The sequence below is a fragment of the Chelonoidis abingdonii genome, chromosome 7 (genome assembly GCF_003597395.2).
Source record: "Chelonoidis abingdonii isolate Lonesome George chromosome 7, CheloAbing_2.0, whole genome shotgun sequence".
In the NCBI taxonomy this organism is placed as follows: Eukaryota; Metazoa; Chordata; order Testudines; family Testudinidae; genus Chelonoidis; species Chelonoidis abingdonii.
The window spans coordinates 30758863-30778944 of record NC_133775.1 but is presented as its reverse complement, the minus strand read 5'-3'; the positions used below and the strand labels follow the sequence as shown (position 1 = coordinate 30778944).

The 20082-nt window shown below is 40.2% G+C and overlaps 1 protein-coding gene across 1 annotated transcript in view; it reads left to right on the top strand.

The window, feature by feature from the left end:
• Window positions 1-20082, top strand: part of COL24A1 (collagen type XXIV alpha 1 chain) — a 240624-nt gene that overhangs the window by 138156 nt on the left and 82386 nt on the right. Inside the window, exon 24 of the mRNA XM_032779279.2 lies at window positions 1639-1683. Coding sequence (XP_032635170.1) covers window positions 1639-1683 — 45 coding nt within the window. The remainder of the gene's footprint in view (window positions 1-1638; window positions 1684-20082) is intronic.

The window sequence follows — 20082 nt, the reverse complement described above, 5'->3', positions numbered from 1 at the left end:
AGTAGTAAGGGGTTTGTTGGCAGGTTTCCCCGAGCCAGGATTGGAGAGGGTTGAAAGTGGGAAGGAGCAGCAAAAGGAGATGCTTACGAACTCTAAGTTGGTGAGCTGGATCCAGACGGCTGAAGGTTGGGGAGCAGCAGAGGGCCTTACTTGCTGGTGCTGGCAACTCCTTACCGGGAAGCTGAGTCCCAGAAGAGCCAGGCAAGACTTTAAGTGGAGAGACTGTGGGAGTTGCCACTGGGAAGAGGGGGATTGTGCCCCAGAAGGAAGGTATCAGGTGGCAGTCCTGGTGGTGGGACAGAGAACAACTGATAAAGAATTCGGGTCTAGTGGAAGACATTGGGATGGTGAAAAAGGAGCTGGGTTTTTAAAGATTACCTGAACAGGGATGATGTGAACTGTGTTGTGGGACTTTTTTGTTTTGGGATGTTTGCACTGTGTTTTGGTTAATAAATTGTAATGGACTTAAGGACATGCTTGTATTGAACTTACTGTGAACTCAAGAGGAAAACTGAGGTGAGGGACCACTTGCAGAGTGGTCTTGTGGCCACGAGGGGGCACCTGAGAGGAGGTCACTCACTGACATAATCTAGCCAGTGAATCTGCTTACTTGCAGGTTCCTCAATTGGGAGAGTGAAGAATATTCCCAACAGGGTTGGGGGACATGGATAGCAGCTGCTGTCCCTCCATATGGCTCTGTGAGGGAGGATAAATGGAAATTTGAGGAAGCTAAGAGGAGGGTTAGTATGAATGTTAGGCGCATGGGGGTGTGGAGGCAGGAAGAAAGGAGAGGATTAGGACACATGTTGGGAAGGCTGGTGTGAGTTCAGTCCCTTTGCCTTTAAAGGACTTCCATGGCACTGAGCTGCAGGGAAGCACAATGCCTCACAGCTGAGCCAACATAACAGCAAGTGCTCCTCAAAGCAATATTTGATGGGATAGCAAGGCTGATACTGCCACTTCTGTAGTGTTACTAAGATAATTAATACAGTGACATTCTTTTGTAAAAATCTGCTCTAAAATATATCAGTGTAAATCCACCATGGACTCTGTGTAGCTTCTATGGATTTGCAAGACTTGCAGCGTAATAATTGAGAGTAGAATTGCTCCTATAATACTCCTATCTCTTTCTAATGTAGCATTTTGGAAGAGTAACCTGAGTTTTTTAGAATTTAGCTGCTGTGTAAAGTAGGGTGTCTGGCAAAACCATCATAAATGTGGAACAGTGCAAATTTGGAAAAGCAACTGAAGAGTTAAATATCTGATTAATATTAATATTATTATAGTCTATGCAGACAATTTCCCCCATGATGTATTGTCAAATTAACAGACTATTTACAAGTAAAATTTGCTTTTAGAAGCGGTTATGAACTAATGGAAGGAATTATATAGTGTATTTGTATTTAATTTCCATTTGACAAAAGGAAGATACGAATCTAAAGGTGGGGGAGATAAGAGAGAACCAAACAATGCCTGATCAGAAAGGCAAAACTATTGTTTTTGTTAAGTGTGTATAATTTTACTGCTTAGGTTTTGTATAGAAAATGAAACACAAAGGGAACTTGGGAAAATGGAGAAGTTTAAAGCACCCTCCTGAAAGAAGTGAAATTTATAATAAACTGTTTTCTGCATTAACAGGGAGAACCAGGAGATCAAGGAAACCTTGGAAAAACTGGTGAAGCAGTAAGCTTAGATGCTCTTTCTAGCTTAATTTATTTTACAAGTCATTTTGAGAGCTGTATGTTGTAATAATTCTGTTGACTTAAATTGTTTTAAAACCATTTTTCCTGGTTATATGGTGAGCTCTGCTTTCTCCTCTTGAGTGCACCCCTCAGGTATCAGGCCTGGCTTCCTGCAGTCCAGCCGTTCTGACTGGATCCCTGGGCTACAGCCCCTATGTTTTCAAGCTATGTTAACACAAGAGGCCCTGTGTTTGGCAGTTGGAAACCCTTTTCCTCCAAGAGCCTGTGGCAACAGGTGATTATAGTGACTCCAAAACAGCATCTTCGAATCAAAGCATTATTTACTCACCCAAAGGTACATAGCACACAGCAATGGATAAAAATAAAAAGGCCTCTACACCTGTTTCCCTTTAGCTAAACTTTAAATCTTTTCTTATGAGCTTTTGGAGAGTTCCATTCAGCCAGTTACCTCCATCTCTAGGCTGGGGAAGACAGTTTGCTTCCTGTAGTTGCTGTGTGTGTCTCTCTGTCTGCCTGTCACTTCTCCTTCCTGGTTAGCAGACAGTCCACTCAATCCCTATTCTTCCCTAGGCTCTGGGAAGAATACATTTGCCAGCTTAGTTGGAGCCGGGCTGGAGGGATTCTCCAATTAATAGTTTCCCTATTGTTTCCTCAAGGGCCTATAGTATTCTCTGGACCATGCCTTAACTTTGCCATGGTTTTGCTTCCCATTTCATTCCCCTGCCCCAACAGCTTCCTTTGATTTAACTCCTTGCACTCAGGCAGGATAATATCACACACGTAAACTGAGGTGCACATGATATTTTTTAAAAATACAGCGTTCCCTCCTTTTCCACACCATGGAATTATGCCTAAAGGGTGCTTCAGAATCATTCCTGTTAATAAGAAAGTCCCTGATTAAATTGCTTTTTGACTGAATGTAGCTTTTAATCTGGCGTTTTACCAGTTTGAGCCCATTTTAATGGGTAAACTGAAAACTGCAGGTTAAGGGCCTGATCCAAAACTCATTCAAGTCAATCAAGAGACAGTGAACATAGTGCTAATAAATTATATTCCTTCATATGGAGTCTTCCTTTAGTTTTTTCCAGCTAGTTATTTGTGAACTGTACTGGCAATGGTTCACCACTGTCTGAGATATTTGCTTTATATTTCTCTCAACCATTTTCAGTAAAGGGCTCTGAAAAACTTCTGTAAGTTGTATGGGTGAAAATGGCCTTCTGGGAACTCCAGATGAACTCAAATGTTTGAGCAATCAGGAAACTTTCAGAACAGCTTCAGTCATACCCAAGTCTGTGGAGGCCTCTTGGGACTAAATGGTCCCAGAAGGAGGGCCACGGGTATGGCTCAAGGAACTGGCCCCAGAATCAAGATTTTTAAAAACGCTCAGGCAGGCCCATCTTAAGTCACTTGGCCCACTTTGAAAATAAACCTGCACATCATATATCATATCTATTGATAAGTTGTGTAGTCAATTGCTTGACCATACTTTGGTTTGTTATGAAATATACTCAAGATAACCAGTGTCAGTCAGGTTTATTAATATAGTACAGGACAAAGGTTCTGTACGATGCCAGTCTCCAAGAAGCCATCTTGTGCAGTGAGGTTAGATTCACCTTATGCAGAAGGTGTGCTCCCCAAAGTTACAATTTCAGCTGGTATTATCTATACAGTGATTTTACAAGTTTACATATCTCTTCACACATCATTAAAACCCAACCAATCAGTTTGTCCCAGTTCCCTAGCTTGTTGTTCTGTTCCTTTCTTATCTATCTTATGGATACTAGCATTCCAGGTACTGGTCCATGAAGGTACCTCCCTAGCTTGTAGTAAGACATAGACCAAATTAATCTTGATGTTTACAAGTTTCCTATCTGCTTATGCAAATACTTGTTTCAGCAAATGCAAGGAGTTATGGGATACTTAGCTTAAGTGAATAGGATTATGATATAGGCCAGTTTAGGCTATATCACTGTTACAGTATTTGTGCTTCATGTTCTTGGTGCTTAATGTGTGTATATATAAAATGTGGATAATATGTATTATTAATATCAGATATGATAGTCAACGTATCTAAAAAAGATAAAATATACTAGTAACAGCTTGACCCCAGAACTTCTTCAACAGTTTATAAATATCAAAATCATTGCTTTTAATCAGGCTGGCTAAGTTAAAAAGTGGTTTGAAATGTGTATATTTTGTAATGATGCTGAATCAGTGCAAAGATAGGAGAGAATTGGATGCTGATATAATAGGTGGGGGTGCATATTTATGATTGAAATGAGTGAAGACTCTTCTCACAGGGAGATTCAGAGATGTATGTTTACTGAAACTTAATAGCTGTGTGAGAGAGTGGAATAAGTTCTGCTACCCATGTTACCAGCATTGCTATGCCAATATACACCTATTTGATTTTTTTTCCCCATCAGACTGCAGAAAATAAAGCCTTTGTTACACACACATACTCAAGTGTTTAAGTTCTATCTTTTAGATTCTAAGATCTTCGGGACAGGGACTGTCATTTACTATGTTTCTGTAGTACCAAGTGCAATGGGGCCCCATCTGATCTATGCCTCTAAGCACTTCCACAGTATTGGTAATAATAATAGTTAGCAAAGACACACCAGTGAATTCCTTCATTTTGCTTGCCTCCTTCATGAACTTTGAATTCAAGAACCAATATCACTATAATCGTGTGAATTTTGAAAGAGAAGAACATTGAAAATCCTGGCCACTAAATATGTAATATATTAGAACAGATGAAATAATTTATTGTTTTGTATTACAGTTGTGCCCAAAAGCCCAAATCAGGTTAAGGGCCCCATTGCAAATACATGTAAAAAGAAACAGTTCCTCTCCAAAGACCTTGAAATCAATTGGGGTTAGGCACCTAAAAAATTTTGAGGACCTATCAGGGCATTAGGGTATGTCTACACTGCAATGAAAGACCTGGAGCAGGCCACAGAACCTCACCCACTCACTCTTGTAATAAACCCATATTCTCTGGCTGAGTTACTGAAGTCGTCAAACCATGATTAAAAGACTTCAAGTTACAGAGAATCTACCCTTTACTCTAATTTAAACTTGTCAGTGACCCATGCCCCATGCTATAGAGGAAAGTGAAAAACCCGCACGGTCTCTGCCAATTGTTTGGGCTCGAGCTGGAGCTCAAGCTCTGGGACCCCACAAGGCAAAAGGGTACCAGAGCAGGGGCTCCAGCCTGAGCCCAAATGTCTACACTGCAGTTTTATAGCCCTACAGCCCAAACCCTGCAAGCCCAAGTCAGCTGACATGGGCAAGCCCTGGGTGTTATGCTGTAGTACAGGCGAGTTTCATCTTACGCTGGGGTTACGTGCTGCTGTCAGCGCGTAAAGCGAAAATCACGTATAGTCAAAATTACATTGAGTGAAATGGCGGGTGGAATCGTCCACACTACAGGTACAGTATTTACATTTTTCTCTTTTTTTGCTTTTGTTTTGTTTTGTTTTTGCCAACCGCGCAAAGCTGAATTCGTGCATGTCAAATGCATGTAAGATGAGACTCGCCTGTATACACATACCCTTACAGTCTAATCAGACAATACAAGCAAAATGATCAGGGGAATGGCAGCCACAAATCTTGTTAGTTGCTGTACTTGGCATATGATGATTTTATTATTTTTTCTTAGCTTTATTTATTGCTCTTTTTTTGCCTATCCTCTTTTTTCTTAATAATAAACTTCATTGACTCCGCTTTTCATCTGAGATTACATAGCATATACTTATAAACCTGCAATTGAAGTGAACAAAGTTGTTATACTGCATCAGAAAACATAATCAAAATCTCCAGATAAAAGCTTGCAAATTCTCTGGATATGTTACTAAAAGAGATTTTTTAAAAAAATAACTTTATTTACTGTTAATTAGCAAACGACATGAGGAGTCCACCTTATTAAAAGTACTAATTTAATGGTTGTCACCATTTTTATTCTCCTGTCCCCTGGTTCCAGACAGCTTTTTTTTAATTTTATTTATTTATTTATTTTTTATTTAAGCTGATGGGACTATAGCTTTTGGCCAAAGCATCAAAAGGATTACTCTACAGTGAACAGCTTTCTCAGGGTAAGCCCTGCTGAACACAGACGTCGGCCTGCAGCAATACACAAGGGTTGAACATGAGCAAGACAAAGCCAGCTGGAGGGATTCTAAGCATGATGCTTTGTTATTCATGATCCAGTAAGATGAAGTATGCTGGGGCCTCGGTCACTACATGGTTAATGGTCCAGAAAGAACATCTGCCTGGAATGGCATATATCAAGGGGCACTGAGCTGCTGTCCTTTTGGGAGCTGTAGCAAGCATTTCTATCTACATGATTGGCCCAAATGACAGCTTCTGCTCCAAGTCCCTCTTAAGGTCGGTTTTTCCATACACTCAACTGGAGAAGATCTCCAGCTGGTTATCCTGAAATTGTGAACATGCTCGCTGTGCACATAAGCCCTGATCTAGGGTCAGTGAGACTAATTCATGTGCTTAGAATTACACACAGCCTTCTTGCTGGATTAGGGCTTTCATTTCCACGTACAGGATTGCACTTAGACTATTAGTCCTTGGCCAGGCCCTGAGTCCCTCAACACACTCCCTTTCCTCCTACTCCTATGTGCCTTCAGGGTGGATGTACAGTGGAATTTTCCAAAGCCTCAGGCACAAAACCCCTTAAAAGTCAAAGCTTTATCTGAATTTGAGCACAGTTCCTATTTTTTCTCATTACCCAGAAATCTCTCTCCAAGGCTGCTGAGTAAAAATTAGGTTGCTAGGGCTTAATGCTTTGCCCTGTGCACCTCCTTCAACAGTATTCAGCTGCCTGTTGGATTTAACTCTATGTACTTTAGCAGCTATAATATTTATGAACTTCTATATGAAATTAGAAATAAAAAGTACATAGAAAAGTTCTTTAAAACAACCCATTTTCTCAATTTCTCATGAATCATGGTGCCAACTATTTTACTGATGGAAATTGAACTGCTTAAGAATGTTCTTTAAATCCAGAAGATTTTCACCATTTTCTGTATTTAAAACTCATTTTACACTTCCTTCTATTCCTCTCTGCATGCTTGTGGATAGCTATCTGAAGCATCTATGGATGCTTACACTACAGTCACGTAAGATCCTTTTGCTAAAACACTTGTAACTCTACATTTCAATTTTACTTGAGGGGAAAATATTATTTGTCTAATAAATGCTGTTGTAATGGGTCCATAACAATCCTTGGCCAAAAAAGTAACCAAAATGAAGCTTAAAATCAAAGTGATGTACTGAACAGAATCATTCCCCAACTACTTTCATCAGGATCAAAATTACACAGGAAAGTAGATTGTCAAATGTAACCAGATTTAAAAAGTAGCTGCAGAGATGAAGAAGAGACATACTGTAATATTAATAAGGCATTGCTTTGGATTTGGTGTAACGTTTACATCAGAACACAGAATTGCCAAACATTGGATGAGACCAACTGATCCATATAATCTAAAATGTGATGCCTCAGAAGATGATGAAACACCGCATTCCCACAATGTAGCTAGCCCATTGTACAACATGATATAAAAATAAAAAATTCTTCCTGATGCCCGTATGATTGAGCCCAACAAGAACAAAAACAAAGGTACTTGGCTTGGATGGCTTTATGAGTTCTGTATGGTCCAAATAAGGATAAAGGAAACTGAAACGCTGCTATGATAAAGCCTTGAACAAAGCTATTATCAGCATATGGTCTAGTAGTGTAAAACCTGTCAGCTGTTCAAAGCAGGTATGATTTTAACGTACAAGCTGCTTCTGTTTCACCGTGGTTTATATGGTCAAGTCCCATTTTTGGCTGGTGCCGTTTGGTTGAGCAGAATCAGAAACTGACTTGCTGATGAGATAATCATCCGCTATGGAATCAATAGATCCATTTAGACAGTGGTTGGTTAATTTAATAAGGGACTGCAGCCAGAGCAAATTTACAATACCAGTGAGAGATGATCTTTTGGAAACCATCCCAAAAGAAACATTGGCTCCAGCTACTGAGAAGATTGCATCTGGGTGAGAAGGGAAAAAAATCTCACTGTGCTGGCATGTGGGTTTCATATGCTTGAATTATTGGCAGTTGGCAAATCTTTGAAACCATGTTGCTTCAAGCACATCAAAACAAATACTGCATCTGTGTTGTATAGAGCACATCCCGACGCATGGATGACTTCAGACATTTTAAGAAGGTGATTGTTTTATGGGTTTTGTACCATAAAACTGAAATTCTCTGAGATTAAAACAGTTGCCTGCTAGGGCTGTGTTACTGTTTGGTAATGCTAGAGTTCATCCAGGCAGTAAAAGACTATGAATAGCCGGATGGGAGGTTAATGAACGTTTCTCCCTAATAACATCACTGCAAAAATTCAGGAAAAACAGAGAAGCTGTCAACAGCACAATGTACAGTTAGTGTCAAAATGACAAACCAAAGCAGAGGCATAGAACACAAACTCTGAAAAAATAATCCTAGCACTTCACAAATGACCTGTTAAAATACATTTAAACAAGTATGCCCAATTGTGGATAGCAATTGTATCTAGGAGATGTGGAGTTACTTTTGGGAAGAACTCATGTAAATAATTTCCCCACCTCCTGCAGAGGCAAAATGTAGCAAGATTGGCCCCAGGGAATGGATGTTTAATTTATGGGGAATGGAAAATTGCGATTCTCTTTGCTTGAAGAAAAGATTAAAGGGGCTTTGAGTGAATTTTCAAGAGGATAAGTAGACAGTTCTGTGAACTATTGTGAAAAATCTGGACTCTGGGGATGCACAAACAAAAATTGGAAACAGCAAGAAAAAGAAAAGCAAACTGAGTAAAACATTTTTCAAAGAAATGATAGTGAAGGTGTGGGGTCAATCAGAGCATTAGAAGACACAAGTAGCTCAGCCATTCTCAAAAACCTACTTCATAAAGATTTGAAAAAGAGACTATTAAGGATTTATAGTGTGTAACCCTCCAGTAATTGTTGGATGCTCCTTCACCTGGCTCCCCAATGGTGATGTGGAAGCATCAGTCATCCAAGGACCCCACAACCCTGCATTCTAGACCTGTGGATCCTTACAGACGTTCATAGAGTATATGTATTCATTCATTAATAATAACAATGTTTTACATTTATATAATGCTTTTCATCTGTACTGTAGACCTCAAAGACTAAAACCCCTCTCAGATCCCATGTAACTCACAGTATACATCAATCACTTAGCCATCCCCCTCAGGAAAAGCACTGGAAAACAGATAAACGTTGTGACATGACCTGAAGGTCAACCAATTCAGGCTCTGGTGTACCAATTTAAGAAGAAAATTGCAAAGTTAAAGCCCTTAATCAGCTGATTTCAGATGCCATGGTATCCCACATGAAGAGAGAGGTAATCTTTGAAGTACCCAGCACCCCAAACCATTTATGGTTTGATGGATCAGAACTAGCATCTTAAATTGACCCTCCCAAATGAAGGGGAAGTGAAAGTGATGAAGCACAAGTGTGACATGCTCCATGCAAGAACAACCATTCAACAGAGAGGCCACCACCGTATTTACCAGCTGAAATTTCTAATTGCTATAAGAGGCAGCATGAGATAGTCCTTTGCACTGATCTGATCTCAAGATGACAATAGTATGAATCTGCTGTGTTAAGGGATCATTTCAAAAGAAAAGGCCATGTGCAGATTATTAAAAACACCATTTGGCCCCTACTTCTATCTTGACCTTCAGAAACAGCTCACTGATCCAATAAGACCCCAAGTTATGAACCTGAAGAAAGAAAAGTGGACAAGCTACCTACGCTGAGGGAGCTGCTATCATCACACATATTTCTTCTGGCTATTTCCCCCAGCCTACCAGCATAATCCATCCAAATCCAGAGGGCTGTTCACTCTCATCCCAATCCCAGCATGTCACTGGATAAACTGGTCAACCATTCCAACCAGATCCAGTAAAGCAGAGACAGAAGCCTTTATTCTCTGCTATATCTGAGCACAGCCTTGGGTGCAGCCTAGTTATGGTTCCCTGTTCAGTGCTGCCCAAGTGGAATTGTCCTCTAAATTATGCTGCTGGTATAAGGCCTCTTACACTAGGGGAGAATCAGGTATAGTGGAGCTGAGCTCCATCATGCACCCACCTCCCCCTTGCACTGAGGGGGAGTGGCTGGTGTAGGAAGTGCCAGCACTATCTCCAGCAGCCCTGCGCCAGTGAAGTTTCCCCACACATGGGGAATTTTCTGTGAGAAGTCACCAGCTGTTTTAAGGTCATTTTGCACTGTGTAAAGCTCGTGTCCTTAGCAGCCAAAGAGACCAGCCCTGAGTGTGCTCCAGATACTGGAATCACCTTAGTCCACGCTACCTCATTATCATCTCCACCTAAAAGTATCGCATACATGTTAGAGGAGTGACAAAATGGAACTCTGTAGCACTTCAGATAAGAGAGCTATGGGGAACATAGCTTCATAGATCCCAAGGCCAGAAGGGACCATTGTGATCATCTAGTCTGACCTCCTGTACAGCACAGATCACGGAATTTCCTGAAAATAATCCTTAGAGCATCTATTTTAGAAAAAAATCCAATCTTGATTTAAATTAGCTCTCCATCTGGTCTGCACCGGCAAAGAAGAAAACTAAACCATACAAGAGTGAGTCCAACAATTCCTGCACAAGCGTGTGCTGTCATCTCAACAGCATCTTGTTCCAAATTCAGGCAATCTTATCTGCAAAATGGAATAACAACGTCCAACAAATGCTCAGCTGTGCTACTTGTGGAAGGCAGCATGACATCTACCATTCAGAAGAGATCTGTTAAATCCTGTTCACCAGATGCTATGCTGGAAATAAAGAACCGCTTTGTTGTATTCTGGACAGCAATGGCATCAGACTTCAAACACGCTTTATGTCACAGTCATTTACACCCAGCATAATGTTTTTACCACCAGTTCTCTAGCTACCTTCCTTTACATTCATCTGTAGCAGTCTATGTGTATATCAAGGTCACCTGTGAAGATAGAATGTGAGAAGAGACATTTGGGAGCTACCTCACTGATGATCAAGGAAATGCGATTGTAATGGCTGGGGCATAGGCTGCTGGGCCAGTAGTGTCCCCTGGGCAGGGGTCGAAGGCAGGAGTCGAGACTAGTTACCAAGCCAAGTCAGAAGATGCATATCAAGGTCAAGCTGGGCCAGGATCGATGGTGGGAATCAGGAGCAAGACAAGGCAAAAGACAGGGCTGGTAGCAGCAGCAAGCTGGAGTCTGCATTCTTGCTCAGACAGCTCCCAGGGCAACTTCTTGGTTTAAATAGTTGGTGTGGACCAAAAAGGTGTTCTCAGGGTTCTGTGTCACTCTGGTCTTTTGGGGCAATACTTCCTGAGGTGTGTAACCCTCCAGTAATTGTTGGATGCTCCTTCACCTGGCTCCCCAGTGGTGATGTGGAAGCATCAGTCATCCAAGGACCCCACAACCCTGCATTCTAGACCCGTGGATCCTTACAGACATTCATAGAGTATGTGTATTCATTTTCACTCATTTTCATGAGTGTCAGTCTGCCTCTCAAAGTTTAATGCACCTCTTTTGTACACCGTAATGATCCAAGAAAACATTTTATTTTTTAACATGAGTAGTGTCATCACATGGCATCTGGGAAGAAGGTGGAAAAAGACTGACTTCCAACCCTTTGCTTATGGGAACATCCTGCCAGCACTCTGTCATCTTAGATGAGAAGTATGGGGTGGACTTTTGGTACATTATACTGGTGTAACTCTGGAATAATTACTCTGGATTTCCTACAGTGTTTCTGAAAGTAGAAGTTGGCTCATGATATTTGTATCTTTGAGTTGTGGATAAAGCAGTGATGCCAGCATGTTTTCTCTTTCTAATATTCATTCTGGAGTCTGGCAACTGCACCTTTGAAGGTTCCAGTGAGACTGTAGCTATCTGCTGCAAAATCAATATATTTCCCCAGCAGGATGTACATATCCCAGATAAGTAGCTTCAGAGGCTTTTACTCAGATGACTGATTTACTGCCAAATAACTATTTCAAAGGACAGAAAATTTTAACAAAACCGATAGTCAGATCCCACTGTGTGGAACAGAGGACAAGGGCATCTGCCTTTCTAACCTTGTGCTTCTGAATATAGTCATGAGTAAAGCACCTATAGATCTTATGTTCCCTTCCTAACATTTTTGGTACAAAGCCGCTGAGGCAGGAAATTGATCTGAAATTTTAACATTGACTATTAATACAGATCACACACCAAAAAACTTAGCTTGCCAAGTGGCATAAGCGTAGCAGTGAAATTCAGAAACTGTGATCAAACAGCTGTTTAGTTGTCAGGCCCTGCACATGGGGCAATGTTCTAGCCTACCATCATCTTTTTGCCTAACTCAGAATGCAGTGTCAACAGCAAATACGTGTAGCACAAGGCATTAAAGGTTTTGGAAAAGACTAAATTTGGTAAGCATATTCAATTTTCCTCCCTGAGCTCCTGGCTCATGGTATTGTAAATCAAAGCCAATTCAGTCTGCATAGTAAATGATGGCACTGTAATATGCTTCAGTATCTCAGGTTTGTTTCAAAATTTAGAAGAAACAGTACTGCTTATGGGTCAGATCTGATCTTGATTAGGGAGAGAGTGTGTGTTATTTCTGTTCTATTTGAAATTGAGAGAGCTTTGTTGCCGGGTATAGCAACAGCAGCACCATGTTATATAAACAAAGAAAAAAATGGGAAAGCTACAAGGACAAAAATGGATGGGGAAGGCAGCATTAGAATGAGCAAGGTGTGTGTGCATGCAAACTTTTATATTCTCGTCATTGTTCCTTTCTCCAAGTAAACCACCTTGCTATAGGGCCTTAGGTTCATCTGAGGAAGAATTTTTCCTTTACCTCCTTCCTTTCCCCACAGTGAAAAGCCTTTCCTAACCATTACAGAATAAAATATATTTTTTTTTTTAAAAAAAACAACTTTTTGGAGTCTCTCTGGAAGGATAAGTAATATGACCCAAGTATGTTGTACCTCACTTACAGTCATACAGACAGCTTCTGGCAAATAGTTATGTGGCATTGACAAAGGAAGTGTCTTGGGTCCAGGAGATGACCCCATTAAAGCTAAATTCCCCCTCTATGTGTAGGAAGTCAGAATTTTCTCAATCCTTTTTCCATTTCAGGTCCTTTTTGTTCCATGTTCGCAGCAGTCTGGAGACAGGACAGCCTTTAAAACTAATTCTCTGCACTCTGCGTTAGCACTGATCAGATTTGGGCTTCATTTTGGGGTCTTTGCTTTCATCTTCAAAACTCTGAATGAACGCAGATCCAATTATCTATTGGATCCAAAGGATCTGCATTTTGGCACTGCCTCTGGAGCAGTCAGGAGTGATGCTGTGACTAAGAGAGTCACAATCCCTCTCCCAGCTCCCTTGCTGCTCTGGGGAGGTAATGAAAAGCTCTGGGTCTATCCGCAGCACAACGTTCTGTTCCTCAGAAAGCCAGCACAGTGGTGTTAGCTGGCACACTATGTGGGCAGGCCAAGATTCCACCCCCTCCTTTGTGAGGAGGGAACAGAGTGGCTTTTTTGAGCATGCCTCTCTTTCCATATTGTTAGCTGTGATGTGCATTGCTGTTGCAGGGGTACAGCGGGTGCCTTGCTAGGTGCACAACCATTTGGTCTGTTTTTATTTATTTATTATTTATTTATTGCAAATAAGCTGCATTACCTTGTAATTATTAATTTATTTTTGCTGTTGTCTATTAAAAATAAGATCAAACTAATCTAAATATACCAACTCTTATTATGTCTCATAATGCATGGCTGGTGAAATTGGTCTGAGACTAGACTTTAGTTTCAAAGGTTGGGGGGGGTTCATATTAAAAGTTGAAAACACATATCTAGGTATATTCGTATGACATAAAATAATAGAAGCTCAGGTTTGTAATATGGTTGTTCTTTGAGTAGTGGTTGTTTTGTTAAAATTAACATAGAAAGAAACTGACTTAATCAGTTTAATTTTGATGTGCTGAAATCTGGATGTTGGTTGATTTTGGTTTTGGTTTTTAAATACTATACCCAGGTGAAGGAAACTCTTTGCAAAGACTGAAGTTTATAGGCTCTTGATAAAAATGTCTGTGTATAAATCCTTACAAGCAGATAGTAATTATTGCATTGTTACAGGTTAGATCTCATCTTCCAGCTGGGAGGAATGTGCAGATGCAAGGAAAGTTTCATGGAAATAAATAGAAAGAAAAGAGTACAATAATATAAAGATTTTCTTGTGGCAAGAAAATATTGCATGGTTATTTGTATTATGTCATTAACATTATGTCTTATGAATATGGTGAAATTTTGAATTCTATATGAAATGATGCTTTATTGGAAAGTTTTCTTTTGACTTAAAAGTAAATGTTAGTTTATATAGCCTGACAGGTAACTGCTGACACGGGAACCTTTTGGTACTGAATGAATATCCTCTTCTCTCTAACCAAGCCTTTTTAAAAATTACTATATACTCTATTTTGCACTAAATATAAAATATGTTTCCAATTATTGCACTCTAGTTCAGTTTCTAACACACAACATGTGCCCTGGCAATATGCTTGGTCTTCCTTACACATGTGTTAGATGTGGGATCTGGTCTCTGATCCATTTTCCATAAAAGTGCTTATGTCAGGGAGGCTTCTATAAAGAGATTTTTGTCATTAGAGAGTTGTACAGAAATCCTTGCAAATGAAAGTTTATGGCCTAATTTTTTAACATAGTTTATGGCCATGATCACTTTTTTCATGTAGTTGTTTTCCTTTTCCTTTCCTTTATAATACTTATACTTAACACATTCAATTTGATTTTTGGAATGTACCAGTGTGCCAAAAGGGAGTTATGGGGATGCCAAAGGACTCTGACTTAATACACTACCTTTGGCAGATATCTATCCTCTTCCATAATAAGCAGAGATGGGCTCAAACCTGTAGTGATCTGGATCCAAACTTTGCAGTTGGCTTCCTTATGTTAGCCAAACTAAAGCCCTGGATCTAAAGAGCCCCATGAACTCTGAGAAAGTTTAGTATGACATCAACACTATTTGGCTCGGCCTAATTGGTATAAAGGTATTTTTGTTTCTGTAAATAAATGTCAGTAAATGTTTTATTAGGCTTCCTCAGTCTCACTTTGTCTGCCTAGGATGTTGCCATTTTTTTTTCCAAAAGAAAAAGAACATCAAGAATGTTCCTCTTCTTCCATCTCTGCTGGCACCCCCACCATGTTCATCTTAGTCTCTGACTCTCTAATCTCACTTCTGACCTTTCTCTTCCTTCCCATCCTCCTTGAAAACTCCACTACCCTTCCCATTTTTCAGGCTTGCAACCTTTACTTTAAAAAAGGCTCTCTCAGAGATCCCGCTGCTTTAGTCCTCCTGTAAGTAAAGACTCTACCTGGAAGGCTCCCATTGCTAGTACCAAGAAAGGGTCCACATCCTCTTCACTCAGTTGTCCTCAGTCTTCCAAACCAGTTTTGCTAATCAGCGCCAAATCCTGGTACCGCCTCCACTCTGTTGAGTCAGGGAAGATATGAGCTATGCTCAAGGGGTAACTCATGGCATCAATCCTCTTTCTGGAATGGGAGATAGCAAAGAAATTAGTCATGGGCCTTCCAACATTTTTAACTCACAAGCCCACATGCCTGATCTCCCTGGACAGACTACCGGGGGTTACTCTCCGTTGCATCCAGCTCCATGTAGAATTAAGTGCACTGTGCCATGAAGCTCAATACTGGCAATGACTCCTCACTGGCATCTTCAGTGCTAGACTTACCAGTACCACAGTCCTTAACAATACCAGCAGACCGATTACTAACTATTGACCCCAACCCTGGCCCCAGTACCAATACCATTAGCACCTGTCTCTGCAGTACTGTGCTTGAAAGGAACCACAGTACATATCGTGACGGAAACACCTCCACAGTGCACATCAACAGGCAGGGAGATACCTTTTTATCCCATTGTGTCAGGAAGCAATCAAGCTGTGCACATGGTACCAGCTTCACAGGATAATTCCCTTGGTCCTTCACGTACCAGAAGCAAACAAAGATCTGGTGGATTGCCTCAGCAGACAGTACTCAGCCAGCCACGAGTGGTCACTCTCTTCTTAAGCCTTTATTCCACTGATGCAGCTCCCTGAGGTAGATCTTGCCTTGTCTTCTGCTCCAGAGCAGATACCGAGGCCAGGGTCACTCCAAGATGCTTTCCTCATCTCCTGGCTTCATTGGCTTCTCTGTGCTTTTCTCCCCATCCCCCAAAGAGTCATAAGGAAGATCAGTCAGGATGTGGCCACGGCGATACTTACAGCCTCTTATTGGGCCAGACAGTCATTATTGGCTCACAGACCTATTGTGTATGTCCACACAGCCACCAGTCTCTCCCCAGTCTGCCAGACATATTCAATTCTCCATCCAGACTCCACTTCCTTACTCTGATTACCTGGAAGTTAGCTGGCTGAGCAAAATGACAGCATTAGATCCTCATAGATCCAAAAGATCCTGTAACAGAACAATAACTTTTCTACACAATCAGTCTGCGGATCAAAGTGGAAGAGATTTTTCCATCTGGTCTTCACAACAAGGCCTTGTCCTGTTGCAAGCTTCTATTACCAAGATCCTGGATAACAGCCTCCAGGTCAAGCTGTTGGGCTCCCACATCAGCTCTATCAGGGTGTGTTTAGTTTTCATTGCAGCTTGCCACCCTCACACTCAGACTTACACAGTGTTCTCTCATTCCATTCTTTTAAAGATTCTAAAAGGACTGGTTCACACATATCACCTTCTTCAGGAACCTCCCTCATTTTGAGATTTTAATGTAGTTTTTAGGGCCTTGTGAAGCCCTATGTGTTGAACTCTTATCCAGGTGCTTTCTTCGCCAGCTCACACCCCAAACTGTATTCCTGGGGGCTACAACTTCAGATAGGAGAATTAGTAAGATTCAAGCACTGATGGCAGACCCTCCTTGTACTGTATTTGACAGGGCAATTGAGATGACCTAACACTGGCTATGATATCAAAATGTGTTAAACAATGAGATTTCTAATGCAGCTCAAATTCCAGGAAAATAGGGAGCAGAGACGGGTGACCAGATGTCCCGATTTTATAGGGACAGTCCCAATATTTGGCGTTTTGTCTTATATAGGTGCCTATTACCCTGCACTCCTATCCTAATTTTTCACACTTGTTGTCAAGTCACCCTAGAGCAGAGTACAAATCACAAAACCTAGCAGTGATTTTGCACCTGCTGTTTTCTAGCAGCCTTGATTGTGGATTTTATTGAACCTATATACATAAACAGAGCATGTTTAAAGGCAGAAATCACTGAATTTGTTTTGTCACCAGTATAAATCTATAGTGCAATGATTTTGATACACTGAGATAAAATAATAATTAAATCATAAAACAAGTAAGAGCTATCTGGTGTGTGTGAATATTTTTGTTCTTGAAAAACAAAAACTTGTTTAAGTGCCAGTTAAAGTTGCTTGCTGCTAATTAAACTTGGTTATATTCCTATGTATGTAGAGATAGCAGTTGCCAACATCTGAATCTTATACACATAATCTGATTTAATGTGTTACAGACATAACACAGTTGAATATTACTACATTACTAGTAACTTTCATATTTCTGCCATATTTCGCAAGCAGTGTCGGTCCTGGGACCAACATGACTACAACAACACTGCATATTTCATGATCACTCATATGATGTATTCCAGGTGCCTTTTGCTAGTTCTTCAATCACCATTTTTTTTTAAATGTTCCACTTTTGCTAACCCCATCCTAGTCCAGATCTTCGGGATAGAAAGGAAACTGAGAACATGTTTCCAACAATACTTGTTTTACAATTGCACTGACTCCCTAAAGCAGTTTTCTTCCAGAATTTAATAGTAATCAGAGGTATTCTTTAATGTGTTCAAAATCTGGAATGCACATAGCTGCTGACTGATTGTGGCCCATTTGCATGATTTTCCAGTTGGAAACTCCAGAAATAATTTCTCTTGGAAGAAATATACTGCGTTCACAAGGAAGATGATTTACAGGAGTTGTTTTACACCTTACCGAAAAGATACAACAGCCAAAAACTTCCATATTTATTAACAAGATCCAAAAAGGGTTACAATCGAGGAAACACTTTGAACTATAACTCTCAACCTCCTAAGCACCAAAGGGTAATTAGACTGCCAGCTCCTACTGCAAGTCATTGGGATTGGATCCCTAACTCTCATTTGTGCTATTGAAAATCTGCTGCCTCCAAGTATGTAGCTAGGACCACCAGCTCTGTGCATTTTCTTTTTGGAAAAAAAAAAAAAAACTCGCAACATCCTCAGAAAACAAGGTGGAACTGAAGGAGTTGAGTCAAGCATTTACTGATCTTTATTTACAGAAACATAAGGCATCAATATGCCAATACATAGCTGGGACTACCAATATGTGTAGAAAGGGACAACATTCATGTTTGCCATGTCTACATGCTGTTATGTAATTTCCTCAGTGCTATAAAAATACATTAACCAAAATACATTTGGATCTATTATTATTTGTTGTTATATTTAGTAAAATACTGAATGTACATTAATTTTTTTCACTTCATCAAATAGCTCAGAATTGGGATCATGAATGTGCTTTCCTTTCCCAAGGCATTCACAGCTTCTCTCTACTGATTGCTTCTTTTCTTTTCCTATTGCTCCCTTTGTTGTTTCTTCCACCCTCTCTACAGATTTCCTGTCCCAGGGAGAAGGTGCCTGTGCTCATTACTACTGCTTGGAAGTATCTGGCTGCAGTCACTAACCAACCTTGAGTGTGGGCACTTTCAGTTTTCCACCTAACCATGGAGTGTCCTGTAAAATTAAAAGTACCTGAAAGATCTCTTCTAATTCTCATTACAGGGAACAGTAACTCTTTCAAATGAACACAGCTTCACATAGCTTCTAGCTATGATTCTATTAGGTGTTCTCAGAACAAAATAAATGCACTCAACAGGAATAAAGATTATTTCTTACCTGTAATACAATCCAGATCCTCAGCTGGACTAAACCATCCTAGCTCCATTTTGTTTAAATCCTTGAAGCTGTGACAGTTTACACCAGCTGAGGAGTTGCCCCTCAGATCATTACTGTGTTCTTTTCACAATTCAATCCCTACTCTCAGTCCAGGCTGTGAATGTAATGTTCAGAATACAAATCCCAGAGCCGCTAAACTGCCTCAAAGCATTAAGACCTCCTTAAACAAATTGGTTGTAGGTGTAATTAGTTTGTTGTTTTTTAGTCTATATCACAATTAAGAACTATAAGTCTTGGCCAGATTGTGAAGCTTTGACTTCGATTGATGGGGAGTTACTCATATGAGAAATCCCATTGATTTTAATGGTCAGACGGAGTTTATATGTCTGGGGTGAACTCATTCAGTTCTGTGGCAAAGCTCCCATTAATTTCAGTGGAGCCAGAATTTCCCACCCAGTATATAAACTGCTGTTACAATGTACAAACTAATGAATGCATCCATTTTAATAAGATGTCTTGATGGCAGGGTTTGGTGTTCTCCTTTATGTGTTCCTATTGGTATGAAAGAATGGTTAAAAATGAACATAAAAAGAAGATATTTTCAGTTGATCAATGTAAAGAACTGCCTTTTCCTCTGTACTTAGACTCTCATTTGTTTACATAGTGCCTCGTTTTCAAAGTCTCCTTCTACCCTAGAATCTGGAGGCAGTTCAAATTGAAGGACTATGTCTCCAGGAAGGTAGATTTCTGAGATAGTGCTAGTAAAAGTAAAACGATGTGTGGGCTATATAGGGAAGGCATATGCAGTAGGATTAAAGATTACAGGTCTATTCAGATTAGAGTATGTAATTATGTTAAGAATTACAGAAAAAACATTTTCTTTCATTGGCGAAGTTTTCATTTTTTCCTAGGCAAATTTTACAAGCCTTTTATGGAAGGTATTTTCCAAACACTGTCAATAGACTGCTTTAAACTCTGCACTGGACAGATATGTCTGCTTACCCATAAGCCTTTCCCCCTCCATTTGTTAAGTAAGACTCCATTTTCTTTAAAAAGAAAAAAAAAAAAAAAGTTCAGAAGGAGCCCAAAAGCTTTAACAACAGACTCAAGAGTAGAAATGTCAATCATCCAAGTCTTTTGAAGCTGGGAGGATACTCTGTAATTTTCAACTACATACCCATTTTAGAGAGATTTGGGAAAAAGCAGCGTAGCTGCACTGAACAATTATCATGTGAGTGGCACCATTTAGCCATATGGTTTCAGATATTGTAGCTGCTTAGCTTCCATTATCTCTTTTGACATCTGTCTGTCTGCCTGTATATGCACCCTT